At 59.4% G+C, this 22,996-nt stretch overlaps 1 protein-coding gene and 1 long non-coding RNA gene across 2 annotated transcripts in view; both read right to left on the bottom strand.

Annotated features, from left to right (window-relative positions):
• The window catches only part of ADGRA1 (adhesion G protein-coupled receptor A1), a 34,818-nt gene extending 27,851 nt beyond the window's left edge, over positions 1 to 6,967 (bottom strand). The window contains exons 1-2 of the mRNA XM_082407865.1: positions 6,049 to 6,967; positions 5,165 to 5,357 (exon numbers count right to left, since the gene is read on the bottom strand). Coding sequence (XP_082263991.1) covers positions 5,165 to 5,167 — 3 coding nt within the window. The 5' untranslated portion in view covers positions 5,168 to 5,357; positions 6,049 to 6,967. The remainder of the gene's footprint in view (positions 1 to 5,164; positions 5,358 to 6,048) is intronic.
• Positions 6,968 to 15,897: 8,930 nt separating this feature from the next.
• On the bottom strand, positions 15,898 to 20,902 carry LOC309635602. The gene is made up of 2 exons (XR_014248928.1): positions 20,783 to 20,902; positions 15,898 to 20,590 (listed from the first exon to the last, which is right to left on the bottom strand). It is a non-coding gene; the product is annotated as an uncharacterized lncRNA (long non-coding RNA).
• Between the last annotated feature and the right edge of the window lie 2,094 nt (positions 20,903 to 22,996).

Genomic DNA, 22,996 nt, shown 5'->3' with positions numbered 1-22,996 from the left:
CGGCTCACACCTCACCCAGGGGAGCACGAAGGCTGCTGGGCCCTCTGTCCTGCAACCAGGAGCCTCCGTCTGGGCAAGGATGGGCCTCTGTGACGAGGGGCAGGATGGTCTCCTGGTGGAGAATAGATGTTTCACAAGAAAGAGAGAGCAGCTTGCCATTCTTACTTCCCGGGGGCGTTCAGCTCCCACTAGCGTCCTGCCTGCCAGGGGCCCTCACACATCCCGAATTCTGGAGCATTTGCCGTTAGGCGACGGTGGGAAGGGGGCTCACGAGGCCCAATAGTCCCAGGGTGTTTCTGCATTTGTCAGGCTCCGCGGGCACCAGCCTCCTGCCAGATGCAACTCACTGCAAGCGTCGAGGAAAGGCAGGTTTTCCTGGTCAAGCCCTGATATCAAATGATCTTTTCTTCCGAGAGTCGTCAGCCGGGAGTGTTTGGATTCAGGTCTGACTGGGCCCTGGCGGCGTCCCTGGGCCTGTGTGTATCGTCCTTTTCATGGGAGACGATGGTGTGTCCCTCCTGTGACATCAGCCGGGGCTGAGACCCCCTGACTCTTCACAAAGGTGCACCCGGGCCTCTGTTACTGGTTTCATGTCCACACGCGAGAGCCGCTTCGGGTCTGGCCTGTCCAGTTCTCTCACTGACTCAATCGGGACCCGTGTCCTGGTGTCTCTCCTGGAGCTGAGGGACCCGGGGTGGGTCTACCCCCTCTGGGGGGCTTACAAGCCCCTTCCCTACCTTTTCCGGGTGCTGTCACCTGCACTGCTTCCCCTAAAGACTGAGGTCAGACCCCTGACCCTTTCTGGGGTTGGGGGAGGGATGGAGGAGGGGGGTGAACAAAGCAAGCACTTGCTTCCTGATGCAGCGTCCACAGCAACGGCCTGATGCCCTGGGTCCGAGGGCCACAGGTGCATCTGACCCATGATGGGGGAGCCCATGCAGCGCCCGGACCTTCGGTGGAGAGCTTACCTCCAAAAGCATCTTATCTGCCAATTTCTATTCACACACGCAAAACCCCTGTACGTTAAGCCTAGTAAGAGCCAGAACTGGTTTTCCTGCAGCAGGAAAGCATCTCAGAGCATCCGTTCAAGACACAGAGGCGTTTCCTCAGGATGACGCCCAGCCTGTCATTGGACCAGTCCGGAGGTCACCCTGCCTTTGGATCCCTTCCTTCTCGTCCGAGGGCCCAGTTTTGAGGCTTCTCACGGTGGTGAGGGGCGTCTCCAACCCCGCAGCAGCTGCATCCACAATATATGATTTAGGAGAAACAGATTTAATTCCACTTGGCCTCCTATTTTTTTCCCTTTCTCCAAATCAGAGTTATCAACAGTGCTTTCTACATTTTTAGAGGTGACATTTAAAATTCAAAGTAAGTAATGCAAAATGGCGATGTATTTTATATTTTAAAGTTCACACATGTACAAGTTCCTCTTGGAAGAAGCTACTCTGCAAGTGTTTCACAGGCAAAACCCTTATGATGGTCCAGTATGTGGTCAGACAGCATCGGATGAACAAGTCCCTCAGAGGCTGTGGAACCAGCGGTGCTCTGGGGACCAGCGACAGTGGATGGAGCGTTGACCTCAGAGCAGAGAGGCTGGAGAGAGGTCCAGAGAACCCACAGAGGAAGAGGGGAGGCGAAGGCAACGCCCAGCGGACGAGGCCACACACCAGGTGCCGGGAGCCGTGGTGCTGCCCGGCTGTGGGGCTGAAGCCCGCAATTCCTGCTCACGTCTGTGCCTGCAGGATGACCAGCGGGGCTGCGGGAGAAGCTACAGCCAAGGTGTGTCTCCTCCGGGGACCCCGGGCTCCTGCTTCCCCGTGGAGCCTGCAATGGTCCCAGGGCGGCAGTCCCCGTGCTGCTTGGTTTGAATTTCCCCTTTTCCTTTACACCTCATTATGATTTTAGTTGGATGTGTCCTTTGTGGTATGTTCTGCAATCAAACAAATCGGAATGTTAAGAAAGACAAGAAGAAAGGAGGGAAGAGGTCAGGTCAGGTGTCGCTCGTCTGATTAAAAGCGGCAAATTGGCCTCTCTGGGCCGCGGTGCAGACCGTCTATGGGCGTCCCTCCCGCGTGGCCAGGCATCCACCCGGGCTTGTCCCGACCAAGACTGAACTCTGTGGAGCCCGCGGCCCCTCGTCTGCTTTTTGGTGGCGATCCTGCTGACCTGTCGGCCTTCCCTGAGGGAGTCCAGGGGGAGAGGCAGACGCAGATGAGCCACCTCTTCCCTCGGAGCACAGGTTGCCCCGATTGGACGTTTGTGTGGTTTGTAGCCATCTTCCTTTGAGGGTGGGTGGGCTGGTCTAATTATGGAGAACTGTGGAGAAAAGACATTGAGAAATACGACGGGCTTTCCTTCAGGACTGGGGTTACTTGCTTAAAACCGTCAACAGTAAGGGGAGGTCTGAGGTGGGCGACAAACTCTGTGAGATGAAGGCAGGTTTTATAAGTTGTTAGAAATCTAAATATTGGACTGAATAGAAAGCAGCAAACTGGAAGAACTCACGGAGGCGCTGAGGCTGGAGCTTCGCAGGCGGGCAGCGGGCGGGTCGGAGTGGGAGCCGCCCCACAGGCTTGGCCCGGGTTCCACTGGCTCAGAGGGAGCCCACGGATGCCCTGCGGGCCCCCAGCCCCCTGCTGATCCTCGGCACCGGCTTCCCGGGCCCCGCCCTGCATCCACCCTGGTCTCTCTGGGGTTTTACTTCCACCCTTCTTGTGGGAACGCGGGTGCTTCTGTGTGGACCGGGGCGTCCTGCGTGGTGTCTGCCCTTGGGGCGGCCTGGCCTCTCACCTTGTCCCGGCTCCGGGCCCTGCAGGGCCTGGCGAAGGTCACCCCGACTCAAAGCCAGCGGGGCTGCCACTGCGGCCGCCTCCCGGGCCCGGGCCACACTGATGCGCCATCGCCGAGCGGGTCTCCGTGGCACTCAGGCCACCGCATCGGTGAGCGGGTGGGCTCCCCCTCTGGGCCCCACTTGAGGCCACAGGGGCTGCGGGGAAGCCGCGTGGGGAGGCCACGTACACCATTCCTGCCGCCCAGCTAATCCCCTGCGACGGGTATGGCCGGAGAGCAGCGGCGGTGCCAGCACCGCCCGCGGGACCGCCGGATGCCACACTCAGGAAGGAAAGAGTGCCCAGGCTTGGACGGTTTTTACTCCAGTTCCAGACGTGTCTCTTTGTTCCCTTGGAGAGCGCTGTTCTCTGTGCTAACGGTGAGGATCACAGGGGAGCGCGAGGGGCGAAGTCACACGCATTTTGGGACCTGCTTGAACTTGAGTATCCACGGCATCGTTGCAGAAGCAGCAGTGCAGTCAGATCCTGTTTTACACTCTGATGAGGGTCAGCGCTGGGCAGGTGTCGGGGCCTGGGCGTTACCTGCTGGAGACCACGCTGCAGGGTGCAGGCCCCCAGCCCCTCAGCCCCCAGCGGAACGCCTGGGTGTTCACCACCCTGTTGGTGCCGAGGGCACACAGGCAACTCGCTCAGAAGGAGGCACAGGTGCCAGAAAGCCTGCCCGAAGACGCTCAGGGTTCAGCCCGGTTCAAACCGGGGTCGTGGCCTCCAGGACACCTCGGTGCCATTACACTCAGGAGCTGGTCAGGGCAGCTGACTTCCAGGGCCAGGCCCGAGCAGGTGGCCGGAGCGTGGCAGCCTGGGGCACGGGGCCGGAGCTGCCCCCGCTGGCTTTCCTCCCCGCGGCCCCCAGGGGCCGCAGGCGTCTCACCCACAGGCTCCCAGACACAGGCAGGAAAGTGCTTGCAGCAGAGCTGCAGCACCACACGTGAGGTTGGCATCTCTATTCCTCTCAGAAGCTCTCTCCAGTGTGAATGTTATTTGTTAGCGATAAAAACCCAACAAACTGCTGAGATTCCAAGCTCTCCAGGCAAGGGTAATCCAGCTGGTTCCCAGAGTCCCAGACTGGCCGGCGTGGAGGGGGCTGGGAGCTGGGGGGAGGGTGTGGATGGATTTGGAGGAAGGAGGGTGCTTGGCGGCCTGGGCGGCCCTGCAGATTTGCACAGAAGGGCTGGAGGGTCAGAGACGGAGGCGAAGACGGGGCCTGACGCTGGGGCACCTGGATCACGTGTGGTGGGGCCCCCGGGGGCGGTGCTGCCCCCCTCCCCCGTTCACCCTTCATCTGCCAATGACAGGACCCATTTTGCAAATGAGGATCTAAATTCGAGGATGCAAAGCTTCAAACGCGGCCAACCCAGAGGCCCTGGCTTGTTGCGGGGTGGTGCCTGCAGGCAACAGGTGACGGGCTCAGAGCTGGGGTGCGGGCCGGGCTGCGCCTGGAACACACGCCCTCAGACGCCTGAGAGGCAGGTGGCGCGGCAGCTCTGCAAGATGATGCCGACCTTTGGCAAAAAGCATCTCTCTTGTTTGGACATTTCTAATCCAACAGGAAGAAAATGAGCAAGTGACTCAGACACAGCCCTGCTTGTGAAGAGTCGGGTCTGCACTGACGACCCACTGTCGGTGTCCGAGCCTCGGCCACTGTGGCCGCGCTGCCCTCGGCCATCGGCGTTCTCTGCGTGCGCTCGGCCGCTGTCCCTCACGAGCACGCACAACGCGTTATTTACTCAGCACCACCCTTTCCGGAATCCAAGCCAGCGGCAACCACAGGGAAGCGCCCCGAGCCTGCAGGCCGAGCCCCACGCAGCCGGCCGCACCCCCTTTTCTGGTGAGAGCGGCGTCCTCTGTGCTTGTCGAACGTGCCTCTGAAGCCCACCCGCATCCCCTGCCATTCAGCCAACTTTCTGACGGGAAGGGGGCCGGCAGGGCCGCAGCGGGAGGGCTGTGTGCGGGGCCTGGGGCCAGGAGAGGGAGGGCCCCGGCCCGGGGTCAGAGAGGTTTTCACAGGTCACGGGTTGAGCCTGGGTGGTGGTGGGACACTGTGTCTTCCACTGATTCAGTGATTCAACGCTGCAGCACGTCTGCCGCTAATTAGTATGAGCTACGCCGAGCAGCCGCTGACGAGCAACGGAGCAGGCAGCCCGCGGCCCCCCTCCTGCCCCGGCCCCGCCCCCAGGGCCCCTGGCCGCAGGGCCAGCATGCGCCCACCGCCCCCGGCTGACCACAAGGCAGCTCGCTCTCCCTGCCTGGGGATCCGTGAGTGGCGGTGGCAGCCTCGGCCTGCCCCCCCCGACCCGGTCCCCGCGTGTACTCACCATGAGCACAGTGAAGTTACTGAAGTGTGAGCAGGGGATGGAGGTGGTGCCAACGGCACAGCCGATTACGTCGCACCGTTCTCCCCGCCGGCCTCCATGGCCGTCCAGAAGGTCAAGGTCCCAGGCAGCGGCCACGGGGTCGAGCCCTGGGCAACCGTGATGGGGCGGGTGAGGGTGAAGAGGCCGCCCCCATCTGCGAAGACAGGGCAGGTCAGGGCGGGTGGGGGTTCTCCCTGCCACCTGCATCTAGCACCCACCCACAGGGCAGCCCCCCAGGTGCCGCCGGCAGCAGCTCCTTCCGAAGTTTGCCCCCATCTCCTCTCCCCTCGACCCAGCCAGCCTGTCGGAGTGTCTGGCTTGGGGTATCTGAGTCAGGCAGAGGCTCTGGGGACCACCTGGGGCCTCAGAGCCTTAGAGGGACGGTGCCCCCGGGGAGCACTTCCTTCTCCATATTTAAAAACCAATCTCCGCTCGCCATCCCAGCGCGAGACACTCAGCCCAACCTCAGGCTGCAGAAGACACGTACAGCATGTCTGTCAGTTTAAGTCAAGAGACTCCAGTAACCCCCAACGGACAGCCAGACCTGGGAGGGCAACGCTGCCGCTGCCCGAACGTGGCCAGACCTCACGGGCTGGCGTCTCCCACACAGATCAGTTTATCTGGTGGCTCCGTGCCGTCTGTGTAACCCAAAGTTGTTGAGAATCTGCATTTGGAAGGGCAGGAGCTGCTCACTCCTGGTTGGCACAGATGCCCAGGAAGCGGCCAGGGCAGTGTACGCTGAGGCCACCGGGCTCCGACCTCGCCTCCCCCCGCGTCCTGCTGCCTCCTCGCCCGGGGGCCCACCTGCCGCGCGGACCCCGGAGAAACGCAGCCCAACTTCTCACCTATTTTGGCAAAAACAGCAGGAGTGGCAGCGGTCTTGCGCTTCCTGTTGGCGAGAGGCGGTGAGTTCCCGGGTCTGGGAGCAGTTTTCCACCCCAGGGGCAGCGCTGGAGCCCGTGAGTGGAGTTATCAACAGATTGCAAGGCTGCAGCCCGGCGACGGCCAGGGCTCTGCACCGGGGAGGGTGTCAGAGCCGGAGGGGCAGGCAGTCACTGCCGTTCTCAGCAGGCGGCCTCCCGGACTCCGGTGAGGAGTGCTGGCGGCCGGCGGCCGGCACCTGCTCCCTCGGGCGGGCGACAGCCAGGGACCAGGGACGGTCGGGAAGCAGGAGCCGTAACCATGGGGATGGGGGAGGCGCTGATGGCGGCGGCCAGCTCCCTGCGGCAGGGTGGGAATGGTTCTTCCCAGCCAGCCCGCCGGCCCCATCACACCGCAGAGCCGATTTAAAGAGACAACCGGCGGTTTTGCCTTCCGTTCCAACAGAATCGGACACCTCACAACAAAACATCTCCCTGAAGAAGGCGGAAGGAGGACTGGCCGATTTTATTTTATTATTACAGGAAACCCCTGTCCACTAGGGCTCTGAGAACAGAAATACAGCCAAGGAAATTGATTTTGGAGGAATTTTCACGGTCCTCATATTAAAATATTCTCAAATCCAAATATGGCCACACCGAGGTGAACCCACGAGTCCGCACCAGCATGAGTCAGCAGTGTGATCGTGCCAGTGTAGACAGGCCTCAGCTGTGCAGAAAGAGGCCCCCAGCCCCCTGCCCAGCCCGGGGGCCCAGCCCCTAGCCCCCAGCCCGGGCGGTAGAGCTGGTAATGACAGGGCACGGGAAGGAAGGCGAGTGTGTGGAGGGGAGGGGACAGGAGGAGGGCACCCAGCGGGATCCTGCCTGCGGGGGAGTGGGCCGCTGCCTGGCCAGCAGGCCTCTGGGTGGGGCCTCCCCACGCTCCTGTCCCTCATCCCACCAGTATTCCCAATGTTCCTGTCTGCACCGCTCCCGGTTCTCCCGTTGCACCACTGTGGGATGCTGTGATGGGTCCTGAACTTCAGCTGAGGGACAGGAAACCCCAAGGGGTGAAGGGAGTTTCCAGTCGCCCAGTGACTGGTGTCAGAGCTGAGTGGAGACCCTCACGCCCAGGCCCGGCCCACCTGGCGTCCTGGGGTGGCTCCCTCAGGGCTGGAGGGCGCTGTGGAGCTCCCTGGGGGCCCGGGTTGATGGTCCTGGACAAGTGCGGCAGTGGAGGAGGTGGGAAGGCCCGCCCAGGATTGGGGGGCCTTTTGCTCAGGCTCACCCAGGCTGCGGTGGTCCCCACGGGGCTTGTGCCCACCTGCAGCTGCCTCCACAGACTGTCCGGGGAAGGGGCACAAGTGAACACGGGTCAGGGGCTCCCAGACCAGAGGTGACAGAAAGGCAGGTGTGAACAACCCATCACGGGGCCCAGGTGCCCAGGTGGCAGGAGGGCACAAGGAAGAGGCCCTGTGGGGGGCTGTCCCCCTGTCCTGTGCACGGCCTCCTGCGCTGTCCCTGTGCCCTGGCCAGAGAGTAGTGACCCGCCCTGGCCTCAGAGCCGGTGGGGGCCGGGACCAGAGGTGGCTTCTGGGAGAACTTACAGGAGATGCTGTAGGAATGCAGAGGGATGGCGGGGCTGGGGGGCACTGGCCTGGCTTGGGGTGGCCTGGAGGAGCCCCTCCTAGCCCAGGCCTTAGTCCCACCCTGTATGCCCAGGGCCAGGGCCCACAGGCTCTAAAGGGAAAGGCTAATCAAGCTCCAGACCCGCCAGGGGTCCAGGTGGGGCACATGGAGGGTCCCTGAGTGCTTTGGGGGGCACTGGGGGCTGGGTGGGGTGCACAGAAGGTTCTTGGGTGCTTTGGGAGGTCCCCCGAGGGGGCAGACAGGCCTGTCTGGCTGCTACATCCCGACCCCGTGGGTGCTGGCCCCGGAATCCCAGTGTTAGCCTGGGTGGGGGTTGGAGGCGGGGCGTCTCTCAGGAAGAGGCCGTCCTGGGAGCCACGTCCGCGGGCCTTGGGCTTTGTGACGGTGTGGGGAGCTGGGCCACCCTCAGGGCTGCTGCACCAGCCCTTCCTCGGGCTTGGCTACCCAGTGCCCAGGAGCTGGCGCCGAGCTGCCCACAGAGGGGACGCGGGCCCGGCGATGCCCTCACACAGCCCCACACGGTGACCGGGCTCTGTACGCGTGGCAGAGCAGCACACCTGCGAGATGGGGAAACCGGGGCTGTCGGCTGCTTTGCTGGCCGCCGGGTCAGAGGGGCAAAGCCAGGCCGGGGAGAGCAGGGCGCTGTCGGCCGGCCCTGCGCCCACGACCACTGACACTGCTGGAGCCTCAGGCCTGCTCCCTAACACGACGGCCTCCGCTCAGAGGGCCCAGAGGGACCCGCGCGGACGGGGCTGCGTCCCAGAAGTCACGGGTGTCATGCTTTGTGCTGGGGACGCAGCCTCGTTTGCCCCTGGGGCCTCAGGGTGGCCTTGGCTGGGGAGCCTCAGGCCACCTTCTGCCCCGTGCCCTGAGCTTCTCTGCCATCCGTGAGCGGAGCCCCTGCTTTCTAGAATTTTCAGCGACCACAGAGCCAGGTTCAGTGGATCCCCGCTCTTTATGGTCTCTAATGCCCCAAACATGTGTCTTCTAGGCACAGGCCTCTCACCGTCACCGAGAACTCACTCCTGAAACCTGTGTGGCTTCTTTGTGGTAAAACAGGTGTCTCCTTCAGCGGGTAGGCTCTCAGCCCTCACTGCACTGAGCCTCTGCCTCCCCCCGGGAAAGACCCCTTTCTGGAACATTCTGTGAGTTCAGGACTCGCCGCCACCGAGGGTCTGTATGCTGCGTGCCCCCCACCTGACCCCCTCTTGGCAGCCCCCCAGCCCTTTATCCAGCCCCTTGGAGGGAGAGTCGCTCCTGAAGCAGGGGTGACCCACGGCTCTAGCGGGGCCAGGGCAGGGTGGGCGTGTGGCCAGGACGCGCTCAGGGGCAGCCGGGGCTGTGGGCGTGGGTCCCGCCTCGTGGGGGAGGGAAACCCCGGGGTGAGGATCGGGCCGGGCAGGAGGGCCGGGGTCCTGGTCCCCATGCCCAGGGTGTCGGGCGGGCTTTGGGAACCTGCAGGCCGCTTGTGCGAGGCCAGGAAACAGCCTGGTCACGCTGCTGAGCTCCTCCGGACAGCCTCACGGTGAACGGGGTCACAGGTCAGATGATGGGCTGGGGGTCAGCTCAGGGGGAAGGGGTGCCGTCTTCCCTCCCTGGGCGTGAGTCTGGCCGCAGCTTCATGCGCGAGTGCTCACTGAGGACGGCCCGGGGCCGCAGAGCCTCAAACCGGCGGACCTGCCTCTTCCGTGGAAGCTGCCGGGGTCCTCGGGCTGCGTGCTTTCTGGCCGCTTCCTGGAGGCTGTGTGCGCTGGACAGAGGTGGCGCTGGTGGCGTTTCCGGGCTGCGTGCAGCCTGGCCCCGGAGGCCGGACGCCCGACCCATCCCAGCCGTGCGCTCAATCCGCAGCTCACAGAGAGGAATGAAAACCATTCTCTGGTTGCCATGGCAACCAGCCATCTCCCCTAACAGTGTCAGTTTGAATTTGTGCAGAACATTTCTAACCAAGATTTATGCCAACAAGTTCACTCTGCCTTGAGGTCAAGCCGAATCTGAGAACCAAATAGTAAAATTAGCAAACGCACCCTAGTCTCATGGCCACCCCTCCTCTACTGAAGCCTCTTGGAGCCCCCAGAGGACCAGGCCACCCCCAGTGCAACTTCTCGCTGACCACCGGTGACCAATGGGCAGCCTCGGGGGTTCGTGGTCCCCTCACAGAAGAGGTGTCTCAGGGGTTTCACCTTGAGAAGCATTGCGGGGGTCCATGCCCACGCACATCCCCGCCAGGCTCCTGGGCGCATCCAGGGGTGCAGGGCCCTTGTAGCCAAGCCCGAGCAGGCCCGCTTTGGGCTCCACAGGCCACGGGTCAGCCTGGGTGTGGGGTGACTGCACGGTGAGCAGGGTTCAGGGAGGCGAGGGCGGGCCCCCGTCCTTTGTCTCTGAGCGCCCTGGGCCGGTAGCAGGCACCAGACCTCCCCTGCCTCCTGGGGGCTCTCAGCCCTAGCCCACCTGGCTGCATCCTTCAGGCCCATTAGAAGGGTCCCTGAGAAGACACTTGAACGGAGAGGAAGGGCGGGGGACACTCGGAGAAAACAACGCTTAAATGTCACGAACATACTGCCTGTTTCTCTTTTTTCCTTTTTGGCAATTCCCGATTTGCCCCATTTATCTCCTTCCTTCCCTCACATCACATCTTCTTTTCTCCTTCGTAGCCTTCAGACCCTCCTGGAGCCAAACCCTCCCTGCAAGCCCTTCCCTCCTTCAGGAGAGTGTCCTGGAGACATACCCATGGGTGCGGGGTCCGCTGGGCCCAGGCCTGCAGGGGGGCTGGCCTGCGACAGGGGCGGGCCTCAGGCTGAGAGGATGCGGGGAGATCCTGCCTTGCTGGGTGCAGCCAGGGCGCCAGTTTGCCTGAAGGATGTTCCTGTAGGAAGAACAGCCCGGGATGCCACTTGGGACCAGGTGGGGAGGGCCAGGGCCTGAGGAATCCTTGCTGGTTCTGTAGCACTGGGGAGTCATGGCTGGTGTTGGGGGAAGTCAGTAGGGAGGAAAGTCTTGCCCTTAGCTGCATGGTAAAGCTTGATGAGCTGGGACTTTGCTTGGACTCCTGGGGTCAGCCAGTCTCCCTTAGCTCTGCTCCCACCCTACCCCCAGTCTCCCCAGAGGCCACACGGGGGCTGCAACCCTCTCACCCAGGACACGGCCTTCCTCCCGATGCCCTGGGTTAGCCCATCAGTGGGACAGCCGTGGTGACCAAGGGTCTCTGCAGCACGTGAGGGATGTGGGGCCTGGGAGCAAACCCTGAGTGCGGCCAGGCAAGAAAGTGTGTCCACAGCAATCCTCTGAAAGGTCCGTGCACTGTGGTGCATCCCAAAGGCAGCACCCTCCGTCGGCACCCAGAGCTGGCATTGCGCAGCGGAAACCCACAGCTCCATGCCTAGCCTGTTTGAGCTTCCCTTGCAAACTGTAAAAACAGAACACTTGTTAGGGACAGTCTCGAGGCAGGAACAAACGTGCCATTGGCCCTCCACATGTGCTCTGGGACCCATGACCCTGAGCTGTAAACCAGCCTCTGTCCATCGTCACCTCCAAGGGCCTACACTGCACACCCACACAGGCAGTCCTGGACATGCACGACAGCCCCGGAGGTGTCTGATTCCTCGACATGGACTTGGGGTTCAGCAGACCAAGGGGCACACCGGCAAGTGCCTGGTGGAGAGCACACACCTGCAAGTGCCTGGTGGAGAGCACACACCTGCACGTGCCTGGTGGAGAGCACACACCTGCAAGCGCCTGGTGGAGAGCACACACCTGCAAGCGCCTGGTGGAGGGCACACACCTGCAAGCGCCTGGTGGAGGGCACACACCGGCAAGCGCCTGGTGGAGGGCACACACCGGCAAGCGCCTGGTGGAGGGCACACACCGGCAAGCGCCTGGTGGAGGGCACACACCGGCAAGCGCCTGGTGGAGGGCACACACCTGCAAGCGCCTGGTGGAGGGCACACACCTGCAAGTGCCTGGTGGAGGGCACACACCTGCAAGTGCCTGGTGGAGGGCACACACCTGCAAGTGCCTGGTGGAGGGCACACACCTGCAAGTGCCTGGTGGAGGGCACACACCTGCAAGTGCCTGGTGGAGGGCACACACCTGCAAGTGCCTGGTGGAGGGCACACACCTGCAAGTGCCTGGTGGAGGGCACACACCTGCAAGTGCCTGGTGGAGGGCACACACCTGCAAGTGCCTGGTGGAGGGCACACACCTGCAAGTGCCTGGTGGAGGGCACACACCTGCATGGGCTCGGGCAAGGAGGCATCCGGTGCGCTCTGCCATGGAGGACGGGCTGACCACAGGCAGGGCAGCGAAGGGTCCGCTCAGAGGGACAGCTGAGCCGCAGCCCTGACGCTGGCTCTGCACATGTGAGAAGCACAGGGAGATGCCTCGCTTTCAGAAGTTAATGTGGGTCCCAAGGCCGTCTGTGAACATGAGGCTTTATAACCAGGGTCCTCTGCTTAAACTGTCCTCCTTCAAATCCCCTGCCCAGCTGGCATCGAGGTCATCCGTGCTGATCTCAAACCCAAGGTCAGGACAGAAACAGGAGCATCCAGTGGTCAGACTGTTTTATGTTGAGAGACTAGTCCAGTTTCCAGACCTGAATCATTAACCAAACTTAATTCCATCCGAAAGCAGCAGAATACACATTTTTCTCAAGTGCACATGGAACATTCTCCAGGACTGACCACATGCTGGGCCACAAAGAGAGCCTTGGTAAATTTAAGAAAATTGAAATCATATCAAGCATCTTTTCTGACCACAACTCTATGAGATTAGAAATCAATTGCAAGAAAAAAACTGTAAAAAACACAAACACATGGAGGCTTAACAATATGCTACTAAACAATGAATGGATCACTGAAGAAATCAAAGAGGAAATCAGAAAATACCTAGAGACAAATGAAAATGAAAGCACGATGATTCAAAACCTATGGGGCATGGTAAAAGCAGTTCTAAGAGGGAATTTTATAGCAATACAATCTTACCTCAGGAAACAAGAAAAATCTCAAATGAACAACCTAACCTTACACCTAAAGCAACTGGAGAAAGAATACACAAAACCCAAAGTTAGTAGAAGGAAAGAAATCATAAAGATCAGAGCAGAGATAAATGAAATATAAACAAAGAAAACAATAGAAAAGATCAATGAAACTAAAACCTGGTTCTTTGAAAAGATAAATGAAATTGATAAACCTTTAGCCAGACTCATCAAGAAAAAAAGGGAGAGGGCTCAAACCAATAAAATTAGAAATGAAAAAGGAGAAGTTACAATGGACACCACAGAAATACAAAGGATCATCAGAGACTACTATGAGGAACCATACACCAATAAAATGGACAACCTGGGAGAAATGGACAAATTCTTAGAAAGGTACAATCTCCCAAGACTGAACCAGGAAGAAATAGAAAATATAAACATACCAATCACAAGTACTGAAATTGAAACTGTGATTAAAAACTCCCAACAAACAAAAGTCTGGGACCAGATGGCCTCACAGGCGAATTCTATCAATCATTTAGAGAAGAGTTAACACCTGTCCTTCTGAAACTAATCCAAAAAATTGCAGAGGAAGGAACACTTCTGAACTCATTCGATGAGGCCAACTTTACCCTGATACCAAAACCAGACAAAGATACCCCAAGAAGAGAAAATTACAGGACAATATCACTGATGAACATAGACACAAAAATCCTCAACAAAATACTAGCAATCCAAATCCAACAATACATTAAAAGGATCATACACCATGATCAAGTGGGATTTATCCCAGGGATGCAAGGATTTCAATATCTGCAAATCAATTAGTGTAGTACACCACATTAACAAGTTGAAGACTAAAAACCCTATGATCATCTCAATAGATGCAGAAAAAGCTTTTGACAAAATATAACACCCATTTATGATAAAAACTCTCCAGAAAGTGGGCATAGAGGGAACATACCTCATCATAATAAAGGCCATATATGACACTACAGCTAACATCATACTCAATGGTGAAAAGGTGAAAGCATTTCCGTTAAGATCAGGAAAAAGACAAGGTTGCCCACTCTCACCATTTTTATTCAACATAGTTTTGGAAGTCCTAGCCACAGCAATCAGAGAAGAAAAAGAAATAAAAGGAATCCAAATTGGAAAAGAAGAAGTAAGACTGTCACTGTTTGCAGATGACATGATACCATACATAGAAAATCCTAAAGATGCTACCAGAGAACTACTAGAGCTCATCAATGAATTCAGTAAAGTTGCAAGATACAAAATTAATACACAGAAATCTGTTGCACTTCTATACACTAATAATGAAAGATCAGAAGGAGAAATTAAGGAAAAAATCCCATTCACCATTGCAACAAAAAGAATAAAGTACCTAGGAATAAACTTACCTAAGGAGGTAAAAGACCTGTACTCACAAAACTATAAGACACTGATGAAAGAAATCAAAGATGACACAAATAGATGGAGAGCTATACTATGTTCTTGGATTGGAAGAATCAACATTGTGAAAATGACTATACTACCCAAAGCAATCTGCAGATTCAATGCAATTCCTATCAAATTACCAATGGCATTTTTCACAGAACTAGAACACAAAATCTTAAAATTTGTGTGGAGACACAAAAGACCCTGAATAGCCAAAGCAATCTTGAGAAAGAAAAACGGAGCTGGAGGAATCAGGCATGGAAGCAACCTAAATGTCCATTAGCAGATGTGGTATATATTCTCTTTCTCTCTCTCTATATATATATATTCTATATCTAGAATAACAGAAACAGACTCACGGACTTAGAGAATGAATTTATGGTTACCGGGGGGAAAGGGTGAGGGGAGGGATAGATTGGGAGTTGGGGATTGACACGTACACACTGCTATACTTAAAATAGATAACCAACCAGGACCTACTATATAGTACAGGGAACTCTGCTCAATATTCTGTAGCAACCTAAATGGGAAAAGAATTTTAAAAAGAATAGTTACATGTATATGTATAACTGAATCACTTTGCTGTACACCTGAAACTAACACAACATTGTTAATCAACTATGTTCCAGTATAAAATTAAAAATTAAAAAAAAAATAAACTTGAGGGACTAGTCCAGTTTCCAGACCTGAGTCATTAACCGCACTTACTGGTTCATGGAAGCATTCAGCCTCCTGGGACTGGAGCCGGTGTCTGGGGGGCCTGGTACTCTCTGTGGGGCTGAGTTCACCTGTGGGGTTCCCGCAGGAGTGGAGGGTCTTGAGGGAAACTCCTGCCGGGAGGGTCTTTCTCTGCTGTCCCTGCCGTGTCACCACCTGCTGCAGCCTTCCATCCTGGGGCAGTGGACACAGGAAGAGGAGACAGCAGGATGGCCGCAGCTGAGCCGTCCGTCCTTGGTGCCGGCCTGGGCCTGACCCTGCCGCCCTCGTGCTCCCGCAGGACGTGCCCTCCTTCCTGCTCAGGCCTCCTGCTCCAGCATCTGGCCCACCCTGCCTGTCTGGGCCCCGCCTGGGCTGGCCCGTCCCACGCGGCCCAGCTCCCACCGGTCTCCCCGGCCTCCACTCTCCTCCGCCGGCTACCCGGTCCCTGCCAACCCTTCTGGCACTTGGGCCAAAGTAATTATACCAAATTTGATGTGGTCAAAAGCAAGTTGTTCCACATGGCAATTTTGTTAAAATAGTGATTTGTTAGAAAATTAATATTCCCAAGTCTCTGGTTTTCTAGCATTAGCCGTTTTGGCACACCGCAGGACAGACTTCCAATGCTTTGTATCTTGAAACATTCCCCCTTCTCCTTTCAAAATACCCCTAAGCCTAAAAATAATCTTTACATTTTAATATCTAATCATTTTCAGCCAGTTATTCCTGCCTTGAGCCTTTGGAATGGCAGAGGTTTGGAACGCTCTGAGTGTCTAACGGGGTGGCTTGGAGTAACTGACGCCTGCTGGCTGGTGATGGGGGAGCAGCCCTGGGAGAGGAGGCCAGCAGACGCTCGTGCAGCCGCTGTTCACAGACGTGTGACGGGATGTGCGTAGCGGAGCGAGTGTGTGCAACCTGTGCGTGTGCGTTGGGACCATCTGAGGGACCCAGTGGGCGGTGTTGGTGCCCACAGCCAAGCAGGATAGTGACCATTGGTCAGATTATTCTTCTGCATCCGTATTTTAGATACTACTTTCTTGATCATGCATTGTTTTATTGGTAAAGAAAAAAACCCAACAAAATCAGTTTAAACAAAAAAATATAAAATTTTAATAGTTGTGACTTTGAGGTTTTGTGATTAACTCCTCAGTTGTAGTTATTTGGCTCACTCCATGGTTTGCCTACGTTACAAAGCAGGGCTGGCAAAATAACTAAAATTAGTTACAAGCCAAAAAATCAAGAAATAAGGAAAAAGCAAACATTATGATAAACAGAAACAAAAGTAGAAAATCTCTTGAATTTTGAAAAAGGATCACAACTTGTGAATATAAAGAAAGCATTTTCAAAATCCCCCTCTTCCCAATCTGGGACCCTGTGAAAGCAGTGGGCATACGTCCTGGGTTGCTCGTGTGACGAGGAGCACCTGGAGGAGGCGTCCGCGGGGGAGGCTGGCGGGCGGGGCGCCCAGACCCCAGGGCGCTCGGACGGCCACCCTCCAGTCAGATCCGGGTGCCCTGGCCGGCCCTGCCGACCCTGCAGGACAGCAGTCAGGTCCACGAGGAGCTGGCCTCACGCTGAACTCGCCCAGGTTGGCAGGTTTATACATTTTGGAAGTCTATAAAAGCTAAGATCCTCATTAATTTCAAAATATGGTTCGCAAACTCCAACATTGACCCGTACGTCCACACGCTCCACGGACTCTTTGAGCGGCAGCAGCAGGTGGGGGGAACGTGGAGGGAAAGTGGGCGTGAAGGAGGAGGACAGAGGGTCGGGGCCCCCGGGGGAGGACCTGCCAAGGCCGCCAGCACCACCGTCCTGCTCACCAGCTTGGCACCGGAGGAGGCTCGCGCGGGCCGGGGAAGAGACCCTCACGCCTCCCGCCCAGCCCCTGCCTGGAAGCCGTGCTCTTTATCCTCTGACGGAGCTCACACTTCCCTCCGAGGAACTGAGGTCCCACCGGCCGGGGTCCTCCCACCCCAGGCAGGGCTCATAAGCCCCCTGCCCCTCTTCCCTCCTCACCCCTCCCCTGGGTTCTGGGGCTTCCCGTGGCCACTGCCATCTGTCTAAACCTGCCCCGGCCCCCAGGCACCACGAGGGGCTCAAACCTCCCTCCCTGCCCAGCCTCCTTGGAGCTGCCCTGAGACCACAGGTGTGGGCAGAGGCTCCTGGCCCCGCGGGCATTGCTGGTGACCAGGTGGGCTGCTGTCAGCTCCGCTCTGCCCATCTCCGTCCGGGCGGGCAGAAGTCGTCCACATGGCGGGCTCCACCCCTGCCCCCTGCACAAGCCCCTCTGCAGGAAGCCCGGCGCCCTGGGCTGGCACATCGGTCTGGGGAGGAGCGGGGTCCTGGTGGGAAGAAAGGGTGTGTGGTCCTCCCAGGGCCCAGCCCCTGACCCGCCCTGTCGTGCAGCCCCACTCGGCCCAGCCTCAGGCGGGCACCCCAGCTCCCTGAGGTTGTGGGGTGCCAGCTGTGGAGACCAAATGGGGGGCTCGGGGGGCAGCGATAGGACCCAGAACCCAGGAGGGAGGGTCAGGCCCCGGGTCCCGGCAGTCGGGGCGGTGTCTCCCTGGGCCTGACCACGCCTGCCCATTGCCTCCAGTTAGATACGGAGACAGAGATCAGATGGTCAAGGACAGACTTGGGCTGAGCATGGGCTTGGGCCACACGGTCCCCAAGGCCAGACTGGCCCCCCTCTGTGCTCATCACCCCACAGGGAGGCCTGCAAGGCCTTTGAGCCCCGGGCCCCCCACCGGATGTGAGGGGTGCAGCACTGCAGGAAGATTCTGTTTCCTGCTTTGAATCCCTCTGCTGTGCATCTTAATCCTTCATCACTCCTAAACCACTGATAAAAAAAGCCCTCCTCATCCCCGGTTTAATAAAAGATTCCCAGTTAAGCACTTTTCTCCAAATGTGTCCAATTTGGACGCAGTCAGATCCACCGAGTCAGGTTTCAAGTTGACTTTCAAATCCTCCTGCGTTTCCCTTTTCATTCCTGGAAGAGTCGGCAGGTCCTGATGCTGAAGTGAGCTCATAGGCGGTCCCTGCACCCGGAGGGCCCAGGATCCAGTGTCGGGGTGTCTGGAGAGATGGGAGGACAACGGGCCCCAGGCCGGTCACCGGGGGCCCTGCAGACCGTGCGGGGTTAAGGGCACCACTGCTGCTCCTGGACAGACCCTGCGGCAGCTCGAGGTCCAGGCCCAGAGGAAGGGGCTTTGCTCTTGGGAGACGCTCGCCTGGCAGGGACCCCCTCTCTTGAGCCCCCTGGCCCCCCGCTCGGCCTGCTCGTTGGGAAAGCACGCGAGGTCCCTGTGTTGATGGCAGGCGGCCAAGGGGCTGTAACTCGGCGCGGCCTGGCTTGGTTTCTTCGCTGTGCTGGGGGTGGTGGGCCCAGTGCCCTCAGAGTGAACCTGTTACGTTATGCCTGGAGCAGGGGCTGCCATCTGGAGAACACAGGCCGCGGCAGTCCTTCTGGCTGGGGCCTCGGTCGAGTGGGCCCCGGTGCTGTGGGTGAGGCCTCAGGAACAGAGGCACGGTGGGCCCGCAGGTCTGGTCCCAGTGCCCCGGCTTCACACCCCCCAGCTGAGCTCCAGCACACACCCTGGAAGGTCCGCACCCCTCTCGGGGGAGTGGGACCGAAGCGTCCTGCTCCGGATGGAGGCCAGCCCCTGGGGGGTGAGCTGCCATCTATAGGTTGGCCCCCATTTCCACTCTGAGCTGTGGTGGCGCCTGCAGGATACAGGACAGGTCGTTTGAAACATCTGCTGCCGGGAGGACTCAGCAAGGTAGCCTCCTAGCGGCCCGGGCCCCAGCGCCCGCCCACCCAGAGCTTCCCGAGGAGACGAGGCTGGGCCCCTGGGGCCCGTCCTGCCAGCCCCGCACCACCAGGAGGAGGTGGGCAGTGCCCCTGCCCTGCCCCCGGCGAGGGCCGGCCCCGCCTGCCGGCTGCTGCCCCACCTCCGCAGTCCTCGCGCCCCTCCTCGGCCTCCTCGGGGGAAGGGGAGGCCGGGCGGGGCACAGGCTGCCAGCACCCACAGCCCTGCTCGATCCGGAGCTGGCCCGAGGGCCCCGGCGCAGGCATGAGTACTCGGCAGGTTGAGTGGGGCTTCTGCTGGGGTCACACGCTCAGGACGCGTCTGACAGATTCCGGGGGACAAACTCATTGTTTTGAAAATGGGTCACTACAGGGAAAAGCCCAGTGCCTGTTCTGCCTGTCCTGTGAGTGTGCACCTCGGGGTGGCCAAGGGGACGGTGAGAGGGAGTCTCTCTTACGGGAGCGTCCAGGCAAAAGGAAGACGAAGGACGGAGCTCGTCCTGCAGCCCCAGTGAGTTAGGTGACGTAGGCGTGACCTTCACGGGGAGGGCGGCCCAGGTGCTTCCCTGTCGCACCCGACGTGGGACCCAGTGACCTGGGGACAGAAGTGCCACCTTACAGGACACACAGCACCCAAGGAGCCGCTGGAAGCCGGACGTGGGAACAAACGACTGTGTTTCTTCAGCAAAAATGCACGAGGAGAGAAAGAGGCAACAACGGTCACAGCTCAGGGACCTTTAGACCCCGATTTAAAAATAAACTGTAAAAAGTACAAGACAATCTGGAAAATGTGAACATGGGCTAAATATTTGATTAAACCCAGGACTCTTCTTGCTCTATTTTAGGGGTTGGTAGTGGTCCTGTGGCTGCACTTACGGGGCATTCGGAGGGGGGATGATCAACGTCACATCTGGGCTTTGCTTCCCAGTCACCTGTGCGGGGAGGGGAGGGGGCAGAGTTGCGGTGACCACACTGCCGTCCTGGGGGCTGGGTGACCGCGCTTCACTCTGACCCTCACGGTAGAGTGTGTGTGTGGGTGTGCCATGTGTTTGTAAAGACCCGATGTCTGGACACCTGCTCTGTAAGGCGGGCCCCCGGTGAGACCTGGGCTTCGTCCCCCATGTCTCCTTGAAGTCACGTGGCCCTTTGCCACCTGCTGACATGTCCCAAGAGCTGGGCAAAGCCTCTGGTGACGTCCGCCCCACGGTCTGCGGCGGGACCGGCCGCTGGCCGCTGGCCTCTGCAGCTGCAGCCGTGGCCCCAGATGTGCCCTGAGTCCCTGCTGCCTCGGGCCCTGTGCACCGGGCAGCCCCAGCTCAGCCCCAGGCCCAGCACACACAGCAGCTCCTGACTTCGTGATGTACGCACGGGTGCAGGGGGCGGGGAGGTGGTGAGATGGATACAAGACAGAAGTAAAAATAACACTGTTCCCAGAATTAATTTCCCCAAGCAAGTCCGCAGCCCCTGGTTATTTGTTGCCTAGGAAATTTGGGAAAATAAAGATGCCTGTTTCTGAACAGCTGCATTTCCGTGCGCAGGGCCGCTGGCTGCGATCCCAGTGACGGCCCATGCCCTGGGACCCGCTTGTGCTCAGGGTTGGTGCCAAGCTGACGCTGCCCTGAGACTGCGTTAGAGGAGAAGCACTTTAGACTTTAGAAGGACGATGTGAAATTGGAGTGAGGTTGAAAATCTTGACGTGCGAATTCTGTAAATGAGGTACTTGCGGTTCTTAAACTCTCAACAAAGTACAATAAACGTATGTAAATTTGACACTTTACATGGAAGCGGAGACTGACAGCAGCTGGGGGTTCCGGTGCCTTGAGCTTCTCCCCGAGGCCACTGCCTCGACCTCCTGGGCACGTCGTCTCCGCCGGCTGCTGGTCACAGCCCCTCCGCCCGCTGCCCGGCAGGGCTAATGCTCCCAGAGGCCTTCGTCATCCCCGGGGCGAGGGCCCAGCTCGCTCCTCAAGATACAGAGAGAGACGCAGACAGAGAGGGAGGGGGAGTGAGCAGGAGGGCCGCCTGCTGGGCCCTGGGGGACTCACGGGAGGAACCCCTGGGCTGGACGGCTGAGGGGAGCTGGGAGGAGGGCCCGCGAAGCCCAAGTCTGCACTGACCCCTCCCCGCCCCCTCAGCCGCTACCCGTGTCCACGTACCGCTAACCTCGGAAGGCCTGGGTGCTCAGGCCCCTGGGCTTGGGCCTCCCAGAAACACCTGCTCTGGGAGAGCTGAGCTCGCCGCCCCTGGCTGGCAGGCTCTCGGGTGGGCGGTCCGCCTGGCTGTCCCTGGCATCCCCACCGTCCTGGCGACCGTTAAGTCACGCACCCTCAGTGACACGAGCTCCTGTGCGATCTGTCTGCTTGGTGGTGAGGGATGCCACCGAGACAAACCCCTGGATGTCACCGCAAGTGGTTTCTGTGCGACGCGTTCATCCTGGCAGTCTGTCCTCCCGTTCCGAAAGGGCTGGGCGCCCCGGAGACTGGGGTGGGGTCTCCGCGTGGATCCGGAGAGCGAATGGAGGGAGCGACGTTCTCCAAAGTTGCTCGGAGGGCCGGCCCCGTCCCCACGCTGGGCTCCGAGTCTCACTCAGCGCCTGCGACGGGCAGAGTCCCGCTGGAGGACGCAGGGCCGGTCGGGCAGGCCCTGCTTGTGGGGAAGAGACGGGGTGGGCAGGAGTGAGCCTGGGGCACAGGGCCACCCATGCTGACGGGGCGGAGCAAGCAGGCCGGGCTTCCGGGAGGCCGCAGCCTTTGAGCTGTGCCCTGAATGGTGCCCAGGAGCCCCCCGAGTGGAGAGAGACTGTGGTGCCGCGTGCTTGCAGCGGGGCCCGGTCCCTTGGGGCCGTGAGCACTGACGCGGCGGAGGGTGTGGTCGGCTCAGCAGACGCCTCGAAGGCCAGCGGGAAGGGCATCTCCGCGGGGCAAAGGAAGCTGCCCAGCGCCCCAGCCGGAAGAAGAGCAGTCAGAGCCAGCCAGCTGGGGAGGGCCCGAGGCCGGGGGACCGCTGGACAAAGAGCCACAGGAACGCTGCACGGGGCTGGCGTGAGGGCGATGCGGGCTCAGGCAGGGAGCAGGCCTGGCCCGGGCCCTGCTGGGGTCGGGGCCCGAGAGGGAGCCTCTGAGCTGCAGCCTGGGCCCCTGCCCCCTCCCCCTCCCCACGCCCCCTCCGGAATAACTCAGGCCCCAGGCCTCCTTTCCTCCCGCGCCAGGGTTCAGCCCGCCTCAGCCCCCACTGCTTCCACAGCCCAGGCCTGGGGCCCGATGCTGGCCGACCCCAGACCAGGCGCCCCCGACCGGCAGCAAGAGCCCCAAGAGGCAGGTCCTCCGCACAGCAAGGCCGGCCTGTCTGCCCACAGGGTCTCCTGGAGCACGGCCAGCTGCTCGGCAGAGACCACGTGCCCTCAGAGCTGGGAATGCTTCCTGGCGGCCTTTCTGGAAGGTGCTCTAGGAGTTCCTGTGCACGGGCCTCCGCCGTCTGTGCCCGCTGGGCCCCCCCCCCGGGCAGGGCTCTGCTCAGCCCCAGGGATGGGGCAGCAGGACTCGGTGGTCAGCCCGCGGGTGCTGGAGGGTCCAGAACCTTCTCTGCCTCTGATCCAAGACCACACCCGCGGCTGCTTGTCCCGAACTGATGGGGCACGGTTTCCTTCGTTGCTCCAGGGAGACTTAAACGTCCTTTGGCAAATGCAATTAAAATTGTCAAGTACAATATGCTTCTCGCCATTCTAAGAAAACCTCAGACCGTTTCCGTTCCTTCTTTCGTGGCTCAGCAAACGTCTGTTGATGGGTGCATGTGGCGGGTGATGGGCTGGACACTCCAGAGTCTGGCCTCAGACCTCCCAGGACGGCCCACTGGCGACCTCACCGCCCCGCCTCCTGGCTGCGTGTGCAGCCCGCAGGGCCTGGAGCGGGGCCTGATGGAGGCCACACCTTCTCTGCACAGGGAGGGTGGCCCTGCCCAGCTCAGGGGGTGAAGGACATGGTCAGAACTTCTGAGATCTCCCGGCCCCAGAACTGCACCAAGGCCTTGGGGCTTGAGTCACTCAGAAGTAAATGAACGTGTTTATTGGTTTCGGTCTGAAGCAGGTGAGAAAGCACCCGAGGGCTTTGCAGTAATTAAAAACCAGTGGGGCTGTCAGAGAGACGAGAAAATCTCTCCTGTCTCCCGATGGGCCCCAAACCTGGCTTTAGAGAAGAAACAGGAAAGTCGTCACTGGCGCGATAATTAAAAGAATAAAGTGCCCAGAGCTCGGGCACCTCCGAGAACCCAGGGGAACCGGCTGGGCTCGGGGCCTGGGGGACAGGCCGAAGGGCTGGACGCAGCCCCTACCGGCCAGGAGGAAGAAACTTCTGAGCAACCAGCCTTGCGGGGGG

The sequence above is a fragment of the Balaenoptera borealis genome (assembly GCF_965194805.1).
Source record: "Balaenoptera borealis genome assembly, chromosome: 10".
NCBI classification, from domain to species: domain Eukaryota; kingdom Metazoa; phylum Chordata; class Mammalia; order Artiodactyla; family Balaenopteridae; genus Balaenoptera; species Balaenoptera borealis.
Note: the sequence above shows the minus strand (reverse complement) of the source record. Positions and strands in the feature narration are given on the sequence as shown.